This window comes from Lissotriton vulgaris, chromosome 4_1, assembly GCF_964263255.1.
Source record: "Lissotriton vulgaris chromosome 4_1, aLisVul1.2, whole genome shotgun sequence".
In the NCBI taxonomy this organism is placed as follows: Eukaryota; Metazoa; Chordata; class Amphibia; order Caudata; family Salamandridae; genus Lissotriton; species Lissotriton vulgaris.
The window spans coordinates 1,726,034,450-1,726,052,040 of record NC_141691.1 but is presented as its reverse complement, the minus strand read 5'-3'; the positions used below and the strand labels follow the sequence as shown (position 1 = coordinate 1,726,052,040).

The 17,591-nt window shown below is 49.9% G+C and overlaps 1 protein-coding gene across 1 annotated transcript in view; it reads left to right on the top strand.

The window, feature by feature from the left end:
- INTS8 (integrator complex subunit 8) overlaps window positions 1-17,591 on the top strand; it is a 793,677-nt gene that overhangs the window by 702,519 nt on the left and 73,567 nt on the right. The window contains exons 25-26 of the mRNA XM_086966019.1: window positions 13,038-13,111; window positions 13,191-13,255. Coding sequence (XP_086822145.1) covers window positions 13,038-13,111; window positions 13,191-13,255 — 139 coding nt within the window. The remainder of the gene's footprint in view (window positions 1-13,037; window positions 13,112-13,190; window positions 13,256-17,591) is intronic.

Sequence of the window (17,591 nt, the reverse complement as noted above, 5' to 3'; positions counted from 1 at the left end):
ACCCCTGGGACGTAATCCCTGTGCACAGTGTCGACTTGTTATTGCCAAGGCTTGTTGGCTCTGCAATCCAAGATCTTTGGGTTACAAGAAGCTCCAGCATCTCCTCCTGCCAAGTACAGCATCCTCAGCACATTCTCTGCACCGTGGGCCCTCCTTCTTGCTGAGCTGCTCGAGGTCCTCTTGCGACTCCTGTGTATTTGGCCTGTGAGTCTTCCTGAGGGTCTTCTCCTGTTTTGGTAAGCTCCCCTGTGTGCTCAGGGCCTGCTCTGACTCTCCTGCTGTTGGTAAGTCACTTGGACCTTGCTTGTCCCAACGTTGCTCCTTCTTCATTCTCCACCCCAGTTGTGGCTACCTAGGCTTGTTGGTGCTTCTGCCGGACACCAATCATCTAGTCACCGACATCCAACTTGGGACAGCTCATGCATGGCTCCTGGTCTTCCTCAGCGTCTCCCGGTCCTCACAGCTGCAACTGTCCAACATCGGTGGGCATTGCTCTTCCGTGCCTTGTGGTCACCCTTGAGTGGCATAGACGCTGTCCCTCTGTTTGCAGGTTGTTCGTTTCCAGAATCCTGAGTGGCATAGACTCTGTCCCCTCTGCTTGCAGGTTCTTCATTTCCAGAATCCACCTTTGGATCCCAACGGTCTTCTTCTCCAGAGGCATTTTTCTCCAAGTCTTCCATTGTTGTCTAAGGTTTCCAACATCTTTTCACCCTATGCACTTGGCTTCCCTGGTGTATGTAACATGGTTCCTAGGACATCCATAGGGTAGGAGGGCTCTCCATTCTTCTGTCCTCCATGGGAATTCTTCAGGGTCCTCTGGAAAGGGTCCTCCTTCTTCAAAACTGCAACCACGACTACTCCATTGACTTGCATTGGTCATGCAGCTGTGTTCTCTCTCTGCACACAGCCTCTCTGGGGTTCCTGGATACTTACCTTGGGTGGTTCCTTGTGTCCCCGGCTCCTCTGGGTCTTCTGGTCAAGTCCCATCCTCCTTTGCAATACCCATTCCACTTTCTTAAATATATGGTTTGGTCTCCCCCTGGAGACCACTGTTTTTTGTGCTACTTACCTTATTGCATTTGAAGTATTTTTGTGCATTGTGTTGATATCTCCGGGTAGGAGATATACCAATGTGATAGTGAGTGTTGTGTGATAAATAGAAGTATTTTTATATAAACACTGTGTGGTTCTTTTTCATTTGACTGTTACTACATGATTAAACTGGTAAAACCAGCTGCTTAACACTCCTTCAAGAAGGCTGCTTTCCACAGCTGCCAATTTGAGAGCTTTCTATGGTTATCAAAGAACACTAAAACCACCAAAAGGGTTGCCTGGATTAGTGCAAGATGTATCACTTAAATAAGTGATACACCTTGACGTCGAAGGCTAGGCGGGATCGGTCCGGCAAACTTCTTGAGCTCCGGCAGACAGGTCCGCGCCGCTCGAGGTCCCAGTTGAGGAGGAAGTCGAGGGGCCAGTCGCAGAGCCGGAGCCCGCACCGTTCGTCGGGCTCCAAGTCGTCGCATTCAGGTAAGTCGAGGCACTCTAAAAAGAAGTCGAAGAAGCGACATCGCTCTTCTGACTCCCCTCGCCAGTCGCGAGACTCTGCTGAGGGTTCGGGTGGCACCACCCGCGCGGCTCCGCAGCAGGCATCGCGTCCGGTCACATACCCTTCGGTCCCCGGACTGCATGTGACGCCGGAGGAGGTACGTGATTTCCTCGTGGCCATGAGGACTCACTTCCCTCCGTCGAGGCCTGTCGGCTTGCCTTCGGGCCCCGCAGACCCGACGAGGGGCCTGAGCGAGCTGGCGGCTTCAGGCCTGGCGCCGTCGTCGACTTCGGTCCCGACAGCGCAGGGCCCCGGGGGTTCCAGGCCTGAATGCCGGTCAACGCCAGTTGACCTCACGACTCCTCCGCTGGCGCCGACCCGGTGGTGTCACTCCCGGCGCCGTCCTCGGACGACGCCATCCCCAGTTTTCAACCCCGGTCCGGCATCAGACCGGCACCGTCTCCGACGTCGATGGGTGAGCAATTCATCAATGACCCGGCTCCGTCATTCCTGCCTGTTTATCGGGACACGGATGAAGGGGAGGACTGGGAGGGGTCTGAGGACCCTCTAGCACAGCAGTGCCAGTTGAGTAAGTACTGAGCAGAGGAGCTAGGGGGGGTGCCAGTGGCCTTGACACTTAGCCTGACACTGGCTTCATTTCTCCTCCCTCCGTGGCTACGGAGAAGGGTGCTACCTATGGTGTGGCTCAAAGCCTTCCTAGTCCGAGCTTTCAGGCCCATTCAACACCAGGGGGGGGCAGGGTTCGCCATCACCTCCTCCACTGGCATACCATCACTTCAGACAGGTGGGTGCTGCAAATCGTCCGAAGGGGCTACTCCCTCCCCTTCGAGGCGACCCCTCCAGCCATGCCACCGCAGTACCACCACATGTCGGGGGATCACTTGCAGCTTCTGCAGGAGGAAGTTATGGCCCTCTTGGCCAAGGGGGACATCAAGCACGTTCCTGGGCCAGAACTAGGACGTGATTGCTACTCCCACTACTTTCTGGTTCCCAAGAGGTGCAAGGGGGGCTTGCGCCCTACCTTGGACCTCCGGAGCGTCAACAGCTTCCTCCGCAAAGAGAAGTTCAAGATGCTGACTTTAGCTCAGGTCCTGGCTGCCCTAGTCCCTGGAAACTGGATGGTAGTGTTGGACTTGCAGGACGCCTATTTCCACATCCCCGGCCTGTCTGCCCACCGACACTACCTGTGGTTCACGGTAGGCCACGAGCACTTTCAGTTTAGCGTGCTCCTCATCGGCCTCACCAGTGCCCCTCGGGTGTTCACGAAAGTGATGGCGGTGGTTGCAGCTCATCTGCTCAGATCAGGGGTTCCAGTCTTCCCCTATCTCGACGATTAGTTGTTGAAGGCGGGCTCGCCCCAGACAGTCGCTGTGAGAAGTTGGCCTGATATATGATGTTTCCAATTCTGGAACCACCTTGTATCAGTCCAAACAATCCCTTATGGTGTCTGGTTGTAAGTCAACCTTATAGACAAGCTATCCTAGGGGTAGCATGGACTAAGCAGCCTGAAAGGCTAAACTCAAGAGGTCGTGTTAAGCGAGCTGTTTTACCAATCACAATCCTGTAATATCAAATGAAAGGACACCACACAAGTATATATTATAAAAATATATGTATTTATTACTAGAATAATCCCCAGTACTCTTTATGCGCAAAGGGGCACAAGCGTTTAAACAAAAGCACAGTTAAACATATAAAAGTTGCACAATTATGGATGAGGGCAGGTGGCCACTCAAACGATATATTAAGAAAGTGGTATAAGAGATACCAATCGAACAGTGGTTAGGCCTAGGGCCTAGGGAATCGCTGGGAGCAGTCGGGACTAGCAATGCTGAAGTCGGGGAAAAGCCCGCGGGATTCGGGTGCAGCGCTTAAAGCACACGCATGCACCAATGCAAAGTCAATGGTGCGTAAAAGTTATAAAGTTACTGTTTAAGGAGACTTCCGCTTAACCTAGAAGGATGAAACTTAAGACACATACACTAGAGGTGTGTACCAGTGTGGGAACACCGGCGTTGTTGAGTTACCTCACCCACAGGAAGCGGGTTCATAGGGTCGAAGTTGTGTCGGGTTTCGTCACGCAGGTTGTTGGTGCTTGAAGCTGAAGATGCTGCAGGCGATGTGAAGGAGAAGTGTCCGGTGTGATCCAAGGGTGGATCAGAGTCATAGAGTACCTGAAAGCAGAGGGGACAGAGTCTGGGTCACTCAGCAGTGACCAGGGTGGAACCAGGACGCAACCAGGCAATGTCGGGCGCAATCAGGTGGTTGTCGAGGAGCTTCTCTCCGCTGCCACGTGGGCTCTAGGGCATCTGCGACGTCCAGGAGTGGGTCACGAGCTGTCCCACGAAGGCTCTCACCGTCGGCGCTGTCGGCTTCAAGATTGGAGCAAACAACACTTGGCAAGAGCAATCCACGCAGGACTGGAAGATTGCTTCTCACTCGGACCAGGAGGGTCAGAGCGGGTGCTCCTTTTCAGAGGCGCGGGTGCAAGTCTGGAGCAACCAGAATCACAAGTTAGATTTAGTAGTTCGCTGGCACAGGGGCCACAAGCCAGCGGCCAAGTGACCGGGCCAACGTGTTGAGCCAAAAGAAGCAGAAGGGCCCCACGCAGCACTCGGTGAGTGTAGAGGGGTGAGCTTCGGTGCAAAAGTGGCTCAAGGCTGGGGCTTCTCAAACCCCGATGTACAGCTTCGAGGGTCACTCGTGGGCTGCACGGTCAGCATCTCGTGGTCTTTTCAAGATGGCGGGCCCCCCGCTTCCGGTCACCTCCACGGGTCTCAGCTCTGCAGGGACTGTGAATCGGGCTGTTTGAAGGCAGGCAAGCTTGATCTTGTCGATCTCTGTCGCTCGAGTTCCGGCGGGAACTGCAACAAAGCAAACGTCGAGGTGCAGGATGGTGCCTGTTTGCACAGGGTGGTCACTCCTTGACCACAAGGGAGATTCTTCAGTCTTCTACGTCGAGTAGGATGTCGAAGGATCCAGAGTTTCGTTTTAAATGTTTCATCAGGATAATCTGAGTGCATTGGCACTGCTCCCATTCTTATACCAATCTAGGGGGCTGGATTACCTGCTAGGTCCCCTCCTATGGGTGGGACCCAGGAAGGGGGTGGATACACCGCTTTCCCTTTGTCCAGGCCGCGCTGGGACTGGGGCTGGTCTGCCCCAGAACCGGTTTGGTCGGATTATGCAAGGGGAAGCCTTGTGCTCCCCAGGCAGTGTCTGGTTTCTTTCAAACCTCCCTGCTACAATCCACTATCTCCTGTCTGGGGTGGTGTGACACCTCCCTGCGACAGGAAAGCCTTTGTCCAGGCCTCCTCGGCTGAGTTTCGGTCAGCAGCAGGTCAGACTCGTGTCTGTAGCAGAAGCATTCATTTTGTGGAACTGAGGCTCTTTTAAAAATCAACCGCATTTCAGTAAAGTAACATGTCTTCTCCCTCTAGAGGGGTGGAATGCTATCCCCGTCGACAGGACTGTCGAGGGGATAGTATTCCAAATCGTATGACACCTTACACGACATGTTTTGATAAAGCCAAACCAAAGTTAACATATAACCACGAGGATTATAATGCACTTAATAGTATATGTTATGGCATTATCCCGGAACAGCTTAGGGAGTTGTTCCCGACAGCTGCAGACAGGCTCAGCTCATGCTCGAGCTCCATCTCACGTTAAACCACGCACCCTGCCTCCAGGATTGATAAGGCCTTCCATAGGAGTGACTCACAGGTTTATATGTGTCCAGATATAGGTTTAGATATAGGTATACTATATCTAAGCAAGGGGTGATTACACCAACTTGCCCCAGCTGAGTGAGCAGCCAGTTGTGTCAATTTAAGAACCAGCCAGGGGTGGCAAAAGCTATGCTGCAGCCCCTGGTAGGCCTTGGTGGCACCTATGCCCTGAGCACCTATAGTGCATGGTACAGGGGCTGACAAGGAGTCCATTTCCAATTGGGTTATGTATCTGTAGTACATGTATGTGAATTTAGAGGGAGAACAGCAGGCTGGGGGTCTGATTTGCAGGCCCATAGCCTCATTAAGTCGAAAACGTGAAGCAAAAAGCAAAAATTGGGGTGACCATAGGATAGCAGACCCTACTCTCCTACAGTAGTCTCCCACCTCCAGACTACCGCTGATCTCCTGCACTCGCTGGGGTTCTCCATCAACGTGCTGAAGTCACACCTGTGCAGTTTCGTGTTTCTCCTCCCGAGCAGCGGGTTCGGGATATTCAGGCTCTGATTCCGATCTTTCGGCCTTTATCCCGAGTCTCGGTCAGGATGATGCTGCGGCTCCTGGGGCTGATGGCCTCCTGCATCCTGCTGGTACATCACGCCAGGGGGCAGATGCGGGCTCTGCAGTGGGACCTGAAGTTTCAGTGGGCACAGCATCCGTGCAACCTATTTTACCACGTCCTGATCTCAGAGGGCACTGCAAGACAGTTGCAGTGGTGGCTCAAGGACCGCTATTGGGTCAACGGCAGATCCCTCTCCCTACCCCAACCGGAGCACACAGTGGTGACAGATGCGTCCCTCCTCGGATGGGGGGGCCACATGGGAGAGGCGGAGTTAAGAGGCCTCTGGTCTCCGGCGGAGTCCCGTCTCCAAATCAACCTTCTGGAGCTGCGGGCAATCCGACTTGCACTGAAGGCATTCCTTTCCTCTGTCCGGGGAAGTGTAGTGCAGGTGTTCATGGACAACACCACCTCCATGTGGTACTGCAACAAACAGGGCGGGGTGGGGTCGTGGACCCTTTGTCAGGAGGCTCTGCGCTTCTGGACATGGCTGGAACACCTGGCAGGTTCCTGAATGCTAGGGGGGATGAACTCAGCCGTCGATGCATGATGGATCTCGAGTGGCGTCTGAACTCGGACGTTGCACAAGGTCTCTTTCAGCAGTGGGGAGAGCCTTGGTTAGATCTATTCGCCACCGAAGAGAACGCGCAATGTCATCAGTTCTGCGCATTGGAATTTCCAAGGCGGCACTCCCTTGGAGACGCTTTTTGTCGCGAGTGGAGTTGCGGCCTTTCCGCCTATACCGCTTCTGCCCATAGTGCTGAAGAAGATCAGGAGTGACCGGGCCCAAGTCATCCTTGTGGCTCCGGACTGGGCACGAATCTACTGGTATCCCGAGCTACTCAGTATGTCAGTCGATCCCCCGATTCGTCTGCCTCTTCAGGACCTTCTGTCGCAGCAGCAGGGGACGGTCCTCCACCCAAACCTGTCCAGTCTCCACCTACTTGCGTGGAGATTGTGCCGCGACAGTTGAGGCCATTTGACTTGCCTCCTGAAGTCTGTGATGTGATTCTGGCAGCCAGGCGTCCCTCCACAAAAACGGTGTACACCTGCAGGTGGAACAGATTTGTGGCAGGGTGCACTTCAAAGGCTGTTGATCCACTTTCTGCCCCTCTTTCAGAGGTTCTCCTCTTCCTTCTTTCTCTTGCCCAGCAGGGCTCTGCTTTGGGCACTATCTAAGGCTATCAAGTCCCTGTTGTAAATAGATTCTTGAAAGGCATCAAACACATGTTCCCTCCTGTTCCTCTTCGTCTTCTGACGCTTAAAACTGCTTTCCTGGTTGCCATCACCTCTGCCAGAAGAGTGAGTGAGCTCCAGGCTCTGTCTTCTAAGCCTCCTTTCCTCTCTGTCCATCCGGACAAAGTTGTTCTGAGGACTTGTCCTTCTTTCCTGCCCAAGGTGATTGCGGCCTTTCACATCGGGCAGTCCATCACCTTGCCCACCTTCTTTCCGCCTCCGCATCCCTCGAAAGAGGAAGAGAGGCTCCACTGTCTGGACCCAAAACTTTTGCTCTCTTTTTATCTAGACCGCACACGCCAGTTCCGGGTGGACGACCAGCTCTTTGTTGGTTACGTGGGCGCTAAGAAGGGACGGGCGGTGCACAAGCGGATCAGTGGGTCGTTTTGTGGAACAATGTCTGTTATTCCTTGGCGGAATAAGAGCCTCCTGTGGGGCTGCGCGCCCATTCCTATCGGGCCACGGCGGCTACTACTTGGATCAAGAAGTCCCCTTGCAGGACATCTGTCAGGCAGCTACATGGGCCTCGCTGCACACGTTCGCTAAGCACTACTGCCTGGACAGCCAAGTCCAGAGAGATGGCTTCTTTGGCCGTTCCATTCAAGTTATTTTTTTGTAGTTACCCTGAACTACGTGTTTTGCTGACATTATGGTGGAGGACAGTCACAGTGCGGATCAGAATCACTTCGAGGTGGACCTTGGAAATCCTAGCTAGAATGTGTGTGTGGCAAGTCTGCAATCGAGTGATGTTTTGATTTGATGCAATCCTAAGGTATTATGTGGATGTCATCTACATTTTCTTGCATCTTTTCATCCAACCCTGCCCAGAATGACACCCAATTATACTTTGAAAATTACTGGTTCGGGGACCATGAAGGGGGGGTGATGGAGGGGTGGGGGGGGGGGGGGGGGGGAGACACTGCATTTCACAACAATGAACTCCAATCTGCAAAAACTTGCACAGGGAACATTTAATGGTTATTTGTGGGCTCTTTCAGCCACCTTAAGTTTGCCTGATCAACCAGCTCTCTGTAAAGCCACCTACAATGATTAGTTTTCTTGAAGGCCTGACTTGCATGTTTCTCCAAAGCCATTTGTTGTTGCCAGACTGCTTTGAAACTGGTCTTAATTTGTTATGCGTAACTCATTTGATCCGATGCACAGTTGCTCCTTATGACTCCTGGCACTTAAAACAGTCTCCCTTATTGCCATTACATCAGCGTGTTGCATGAGAGAACTGCGGCGGCTCTCGGTGCACCTTCTCTATACGACTTTCTTATGATACAATTTAGGGCTGAGGACACTTGACATCCTTCTGTGCTATGTATAGTATCACCTTTTCACATTGACCAGTTGATCACTCTTTCAAAAGAAAAGGAGACGCTCCATTGGCTTAACCATGTGAGGAATCTTGAATTTCAATATTGACCGCACAAGGGATCATCGTGTGGCTGATCAGCTCTTTGTGGGTTTTTCTGGAACAAAGAAGAGAAAGGCAGTACAAGTGTAGATTGTCCTCTGCCTCAAATTCTGCTACACTCTGGACAGAAGGCCTGTGGATTTATTCCACCACGCCAAGGCAGCAACAACATCATTAGAGAGGGGAGTGTAGTTGTGGATATATTCTGGGTTACGATGGAGGCATTGGTGCACACATTCACAAAGTACTACTTACTGCCTTGACTGTCCGGTCCGACGTGAGAGCCATTTTGTCACTAGGTCCTGCAAGACTTTCTGATCTGAGTCTGCTTTTTAGACACTTCATCTTTGGGATGTACAGCTGTGGCATATATTCTAAGGATGATAAATCTACAGTTAAAAGTATCCATCCAAAGAACAAATAACTTTCCTTTATTAACACTCTTTCTGGTGGATGCTCTATATAACCAGAGTCTAATGGATATTTATATCTAAAGTTTCATCCCCATTTGAATGTTCACTAGGAGCCAGACTGTAAAGGCGAGCTCCATCAGTTAGATTCCAAAAGAGCTTTACGTTTTTACATCGATCGTGACTGAGACAATCGGGTGGATAATCATCGTTTTGTGGGGTTCTCTGGGGTGAACAAAGAAAAGGCTGTGCCGAAAAGGACTCTTGAGTTATTTAGTCCTCTGCAGTAGCGTGCTTCTCCACTTCTTTCTTTCTGCTTCTTAGAACACTGATCCAGAGCTGTGCTCCCACTTTTGCTGGCGTTTCGATGACTCCCAAAACTTAATCTAGCGTGCAAGAGAACAACGTCACCTCCTAAAACTACATGCTTCAAACCTTGCCATGACTGCAGAAAACAGATGTTGGTCACGGACCTGCATGAGGTGGGTCTTTGGTGCTTTGGTTCGGGACATGACTCCAAGTCATCCGATGGGTTCGCCCTCACAAACCTAAAGGCGACCCAGGGCCGTTAAACTGTACATCGTCGAGCACAGGAAGAAGTCGCAGGTATCACGCAAGTCCTCATCCCATTTAAAGTGGAGGCTATGAACCTGCTCCCAAGGCTCACTCCCATGAGAAGTTGTCTTTGCAGTCAAAGTCCTCTGGTAAGTTGAAGTCCAAATATTAGCATAAGATAGCGAAACGGACTCTACCGCATTCTGCAACTCTCTATGAAATAAAAAGTCACAAGGTGCCAATCCCTTGATTAAAGAGTTGATTCTGCAGTTGATCCCAATGTGCCCAAGTTCCCCATGGCTATTAGTAATGTCACAGCAGGGCGAGGTCTTTAATGAGGCCATGCTGCACATCTTTGGCACTCTTCCTGCTCCCTCTGCCTCACCTTCGAGCCTCAAGGATCCACAGGAGCTCCATTCAGATTATCTGTGGCAGATCCCTTCTAGGCACTATCTCAACAAGTCGGACTGGTCACAAGTTCAGCACCAACACCAGTGCAGAATTCTACCCCAGCTTAGAGAGTCTGTCTTTTACCACCGCTGATGCTGGAAGATAATCCAATACGAACTCCGATGTCCGACCCCGAACCAGCATTGACTCGACCCCGACCTAGGATGTGCTCTGAATCTGCTACCACACCATAGGTCCCCCTTCAGCCTGACCCTATGCTTCACTGTCCTTTAGGCTTTGACACTGAACAGAGCTTGCCACCACTTAGAGATGACGATGGTTGGAATGGGACTGATTTTCAAACCTCAATTTACGCTGGTCTCTCGGGCAAATTTATGGCCTGGTGTGGAGTTTGCACAGCATACTCTTTACAGGCTAAACTGTCAGATGTTCTATTGTTTGCTTCGTCTTTGGCCTTGCAAGGCCTTGCAGTGGGTACTATTAAAGATTATTTGAATGCCCTTTTGGTCTTTTCTCAGTGGGACCAGGGACCTCATATCCTTGTTTAAATCATCTGTTTGGATGTGGTTTATTAAAGGTTTATAACCTATTCCCTCCCAAACCTTTTGCGATGCCACAGTCAGACCTTAATCTGATCTTGAATGTTTTCATGTGTATTCCCTTCGAGCTGATACACAGCTGCATGTTGAGTATTCTGACCTTATTGTTATCACTTCAGCTTGTTCCACAAGTGAACTACAGGCTCTAGTGATACAACCGCCCTGCACCACATTTGTTTCCAGACTTACTTCTGCTTAGGACTCGGATGGCCTTCTTGCTGAAAGTCGTAACTCCTTTCCACTTTCGGCAATCCATCACTCTCTCAGTGTTCTTTGCCCCACCACATCCTGCAAAGAAAGACAAAAAGCTCCATCAGTTAGATCCCAAAAGAGCTTTAGGATTTTACATCACTCGTAGCAAAGACCATCCTGTAGGTAATCAGCTTTTTGTGGGGTTCTTTAGGGCGAAGAAAGGAAAAGCTTTCCGTGATATCTATCAGGCCGCGATGTAAGCATTGGTGCACACCTTCACAAAGCACTACTGCCTTGACAATCAGGTCCGACGGAAGTGCATTTCACCAATTAAATCCTACAAGATGTTCTGCTCTGAGCCCACTCTACAGACCTTACACCTTCAGGAAGGAATGCTTTGGTATCTAGTGTAGATGTGAGGAATCTGCTAATAAAAGTATCCATCATAGTAACAAGTACTTACCTTTAGTACCAGTGTTTGTGGTGGATACTCCACTAACCACAGATTATTCACCCCACTCCACCATCTCTGTTAACTGATCTTTGTTAACCATCTAAAAATATCCCTAATTAGAAATCTGACACTAGTGCTGACATTCGTTTTGTGCTCCATGTCTGAGGCGTGAAAAGAGTCGAGCAAGAAATGGATGCTGGCGCGCGGGGGTGGAGCTTACATGCGGCTTTGCTCCGTCACTTTTGGGTGGAAGGAAGCCTGTGTGGAGCCGCAAAGCGCCACCCAACAGGGCATGTGAGCACTGCGATGAAAAGTTTCCGCATCCCGTCGGGCACCCGGGAAGTATTCTAAACGTGAGGAATCTGCGGTTAGAGTATCCACCAGAAAGAGCGTTACTGAAGGTAAGTAACTTGCTCTTCATTACTGCTGTACCTCCTCCCTGTTCTGTGGAGTGCACCGTTGAACAATATCATGAGGTTTCAAGTTGGATTCTGGCACACCGTCATCTGCAATTTCTTCAAACTGCTCTTCTGAGGGCACTGAAGACGGAGAAAATAATATCCGCGCACAGGGGTGGCACTTACATGTGGCTCAGTTCCGTCACTTATGGGGCAGTACATAGTCAGCCCAAGCCTTATGGCACCACCGGTCGGCACGCAGGATCTTTGCTGAGTCTCCAGATCCAGTCTGGTACCAGGGAATTTGTTTAAGTTGGGGATCTGCGTCAAGTTAGTGTCCACCATTCGCTGGACTATGGTGACAGCTAGGAAGAGTCCGACTTCTTTGAAAGAAGAAGGACCTGACAGTCCCGCCTTCATGCTTATTCAAACATATTGTTGATCAAATGAATTACACGCCTCCTTTAACTGTGACCCACTGTTGACTCCTTTAACTGTGACCCACTGTTGACCTAGGAATTTCACATCATGTTAAAATGCATGAAATGCGAGTTATCTACGATCTACAAGATAACAAGCATCAGAGCCTGATTTTACTTTGAAAAATATTTAGAAAAACATATTAAACACACAATTCCTGTCTCGTTTGCAGAAAATGTTGTTTTTCCAAACTCTCAAAAAGCTACAAAACTCAAAGGAAAAAGCAAAAAATGGACACGCTCCGTATGTTGACACATTTCATTCTTATACCAATGTAAAGGCCCTATGTGATGCTTTTCATGCAGTTAGGAAACTCCTAATCTCTCGGTTATGATAAATAGTTAGTTACACTCAACTAACGGTTGGTGAAGGTGATGAATTATATTTTAAGCAACCAAGGGCAGAACCCCGGACCCCTTTCTGTAGAGATTAGATGGGCACTGTGAGATACTTTAGGCTGGCTTTACCAGATTTCAATAGGGAAGTAACTTTGGCCTTCTGTACTCGGTTTCGAGCTTGGCATCACTAGATTGCTTGTTGGTGAGCAGTGATTGAGAAAGTGTAATATCATTGGTGATCAAAGAAACGGAGGCAAGGATGGCACCCAAAAAGATGGGTTTCCTGAAGAACTAAAATATAAAATATGTGAAAATAAGGCTCAGTTATGGTGGAATTTAATTTAGATATTGTTTCGTTGATTCTTAGACAAACTTAAAAATTATATGTTAGCAATACATAATTGAAGCAGATTGCTTATTGCCAGTAATGTGTTAGCTACCATATATTTTGGCTTCGAAAACTTTGCTTGCTTACATCACAAAGACACATTCTGCCAAAAGCCGTGGAGGTTCTGGACCACTTTTATTACCTTTATATCTAAATCAATTGTTTACATCTTATTGTATTTGTAATTGTCATGTTTGTTTTGGGAAAGTTGCAAGAATGGTGAGGATGAAGGATTTTTTTCATGTTTATTGTAAATAAAATTGTGATATCGATCCCTTTGTTTTGTATTGATATAGGTAGCAATTCTCTGCCAGTTCCTTCGAGAAATAGACTATAAGACTGCATTTAAAGCTTTGCAGGAACAGAACAGGTAAATTTATTTTATGGTGCATACTAATGATATACAGTGTGCCATCAGACGAGGTTTACAAGTATGTTGTCTCTTTCAGCCATGATGCCATGGACTCGTACTACGATTATATCTGGGATGTCACCATTTTGGAGTATTTGACATGTATCCTTTCTTCAGAAGAAAATGCAAAAAAATCACAACTTACACAAAATATGTTGCCTTTCGTATTGCAGTATACTGCACATGTAAGGACAGCAAATGTAACTGTTTATAAGATTCACAAGAACTCCCTCAACTAATGCTTCGGAATTATGTGCATATGTTAACGCTACACTGGCACTTTCACGTCCGTGGAAAATCTGCAGGGTTATCGTTTTATTCAAAAAGCAAACAGGGCTTAATATTTTCTCTTTTAACTCCACCTGAAATCTATTTTCCCAGATTAATTTCTTCTGTACACCATGAAATAAGTACTACCTCAGCAGTTTACCACTTACCCCAGCTCCTTTTAGCACTAGGTCGAAGAGTGCAGATTGGGTGTGAAAAACAAACAGGGCGGGATTCACAAAGGTAACATACACTGTTGCGTAAGTTTACACTTTTCGGTATTTACAAATTGCACTTTTGTAGTAACTTAAAATTTTGAAGTAACTTCGTCGCACTTGAAGTCATCAGGCCACTCAAGTAAGTCCCACAAGAAGTCGAAGAGGTCTTCAACTTAGCCACATCCATTGGCCGGAGACACAAGGGAGCATCGACACTCTAGGCCTAGCTCCAAGGTTGAGCCAGGGCCTGGGTCAGCTCCAAGCCTCTTCAAGTTTCTGGGACCGGAGCAGCCCGTATTCAATTTCAGGATTTTTATGAGGCTATGTGCCTCATCTTTGAGTGACTTGCTCTACCAGAGCACCTTTGGGCCCGCAGGTTCGGGAAGGGCCCCTTCTGTTTCCACTCCACTGTTCCTGCCCCAACGCCAGTCGGGCCCCTGGGATCCATAGTCTGAATCCAGACCTGCACCAGTCAAACCACTTCGACTATCTGCGGTGCCGGTCCCGATGTCAATGCTCCCGGTGTCCCCCCTGCTGCTCAGTCCCCATTCTGATCCCCGACACTGAGACGGAGGGGCATCGCCCAACGCCAACTGGAGCCATGCCTTCCAGGCCAGAGCCTGATCTCTATTCCTATGAGCAAGGACTTGGGGAGGAATGCAAGGGATCGCTGGACCCTGAGGAATACCAGCCTTTGGACCCCGATATGGACTTGAGTGAGGATTTGGCAGAGGCCAGTGGACTGGATACTTCTGATACTGGCATGCTTTCTCACACTACCGTGACTAGGGAGGAGGGAGCACATTTGCTATAGTGGTGAGAAGGGCGGCTAAGGTCCTGGACCTTCAGTTCCATACACAACACCTTAAGCCAGAGAACTTGGTGGTTCAAGCCTCTTCCTCCTATGTACATCCTGGGGCATTCCTTACCACCCTGCTGGATAGGTAATCCAAGAGGCTGGACACCTTGGGGAAGATTATGTTTTCTTCCACCAGCCTGGCACTGCGGTCCGCTAACACTGCGTGCCCTTTGGGCCATTACTCCCATGCTCTGTGAGATTTGGTTGTGCAGGTACTGCACGAGGTTCCGGAAGAGGTCTGGGCCATACTCCACCCAGGCTGTTGCCGACAAGGGGGATGTAGCTAAGTTCACAACCCGATGTGGACTAGATACCACCAACTTGCAGGGCAGAGTGGTTTCAACGACAGTGGCCTTAAGGAGCCATGCCTGGCTGAGAGCAACTGGTTTTTCCAAGGATATGTAAGCTTCGCTTACGGAAATGTCTCTTCAGAGACCAGGAGGATTCAGCGCTGGAGTGCTTTAAGGACAGCAGGGCTATGGCCAGGTCCTTGGGCCTATCCATCACCCCTCGTCATCCCCAAATCACCTTTTGCTCCTTTCGTGGCCACGGAAGGGGTTTTCAGCCACATATCTACCCTCCCAGCCACCTCAGTGCACAAGCTTCCTAGTCTCTGCATGACCGAGGATGAGGTACCCACAGACCTCGTGGATCGGGCAGCCAGAGGTCGGGCTAGTCCAATCCAACCTCCAGCTGCCCCAGCCTCCAAACCCTTATAGTTTGGCCTCATACCATGAGGGGCATACAGTTGGAGGCAGCATATGCCATCACCTGCTCCACTGGAGGTCTATCACATCGGACCGATGAGTTTTGCAGATTGGAGAGGCTACTACTCCTCCACCCTGCCTTTTGTGACTACCCCTTCACCAATTCCACCTGCTTTCTACAGGAGGATAGAGAACCATCATTCCTTACTCCGCCACAATGTGATGTCTCTCTTAGCCAAGCGAGCCATAGAGAGGGTGCCCAAGAAGGACAGAGGCCTGCACCCTCTCAATTTCTTACTCAAGAAGGAGAAGTTCAAAATGCTCACGCTTGCACAAGTCCTGTCTGCCCTGGACCCAGGAGGACATGTATTTCCACATTCCTGTCCTGCCTACCCACAGGCATTACTTGCGTTTCATGGTGGGCCACGAGCGCTTTCAGTTTGTGGTGTTCCCTTTTGGCCTTACCAGCACCCCTCAGGTGTTCACCAAGGTGTTGGCAGTGGTTGCACCTCATCTGCGCAGATCAGGGATGCTAGTCTTCCTCAGTCTTGATGACTGGCTGTTGAAGATGGACTCACCTCATGTTGTCGTCTCCCACTTCCATACTACCCTCTATCAAGGGAAGGCTAGTGCAGGTGTTCACGGACAACACCCCGCCATATGGTACTGCAACAAACTGTGGAGTGTGGTCATGGTCCCTTTGTCAGGAGGCCCCTTCGTCTTTGGACATGGCTGGAACATCAGGGCATTTCCCTGGTGGTTCAACACACGGCAGGTTCCCTGAACAGCAGGGCGGGCAAACTCAGCCGTCGATGCCTAGCGGATCATGAGTGGCATCTCCACCTGGACGTGGCGCAAGGTCCCTTTCAGCGGTGGGGAGAGCCTTGGTTAGATCTGTTTGCCTCTCTGAAAACATGCAATATCAGCAGTTTCGCGTGTTGGAGTTTCCAAGGCAGCTGTTGCTTGAAGACGCTTTCCGTCTCACATGAAGCTCAGGTCTGCAATATGCCTTTCTGCCCATACCACTCCTACCCAGAGTTCTCAAGAACATCAGGAGCGACCGGGCCAGAGTCATTCTTGTGGCTCCAGACTGGGCACTGAGAGTCTGGTATCCCAAGCTTCTCCAGTTGAGCATCGATCCTCTGATCAGGCAGCCCTTTCGGAAGGATCTTCAGTCGCAGCAGCAGCAAAGGGTCCTCCAACCCAACCTGTCAACTCTCCACCTTCTTGCATGGAGATTGAGCGGCAGTAGTTGATAGCAATCGACCTTCCTTCCGAAGTCTGTAATGTTATTTTGGCAGCAAGGTGTCTCTACCAAGACCGTATACACCTGCCGGTGGAGCAAATTTGTAAAATATTGTACAGAAAGATCTATTGACCCTCTTTCTGCTTCCCTCTCTCAAGTCTTATTGTTTATTTTGCCCAATACACAGCTCTAGCCATTCTTAAGGGGTACCTTTCGGCCTTGTCTGCCTTCTTGAGGCTGCCAGACCAACCCTCTTTATTTAAATCCCCTATTTTCTATTGGCCTCTTGAGGGGCTTGTACATATGTTCCCACCTGCCCCTTTCATCATGCCTCAGTGGGACCTTCATTTTGTTATCACTTTCCTGATGTTGCTCTCCTCTGGCTGCACAACTGCCCTCAACTGCTTGCCATCAAAACAGCCTTTTTAGTTACAGCAACTTCTTTCAGGAGAGTTAGAGAATTACAGGCTCTGTCATGCAAGACTCCTTACCCTGCCATCTTCCCTGATAAGTTGGTGCTCCGCAGTAGGGCCTCTTTCTTACCAAAAGTGGTAACACCATTCCACGTGGGACAATCAGTCACCATGCCCGCTTTCTGCACTCCTCAGCGACTCCTCCATCTGGATCCAAAAGAACATAGTCATTCTACCATGACCACACTAAAGAGTTCCAGGTGGACAACCAACTCTTCGTGGGGTATGTTGGATCAAAGAAATGTCGTGCAGTGCATAGGGGCGTTAGGTGGTGCATGAACAGCATGGCCGCACCTCTGTGAGGCTCCTGCAGCCTGGCTCTTTAATCCGTTATTTATCCTGCTCACTGAACCATTTGGAGAGATGTATTACTGTCCCGTTGTAGCTAGTGACTCGTCGAAGCTCTGGTGCGAGTTTCGGCTTTGAGGACGGTGCCTTACCCTTAGTGTGGTGCTGAGACGCTTTGGCGAGGAAGAGAGTGGAGGCCCTGGGTGACCAGACCGGCTAGACCTAGAAACTCGTCCCCTTCGGTCTGTCGCGGTGAGTGGAACCTGCCCGTGGTGTGACGGTCCCCCCGGAAGTAAGTAGGAGAAGAGCATAGCCTTTGGCGAGTAAACATTAGCGGCTGCTGATATATTTCCAGACCCCCTACCAGAGGCGAGACACCC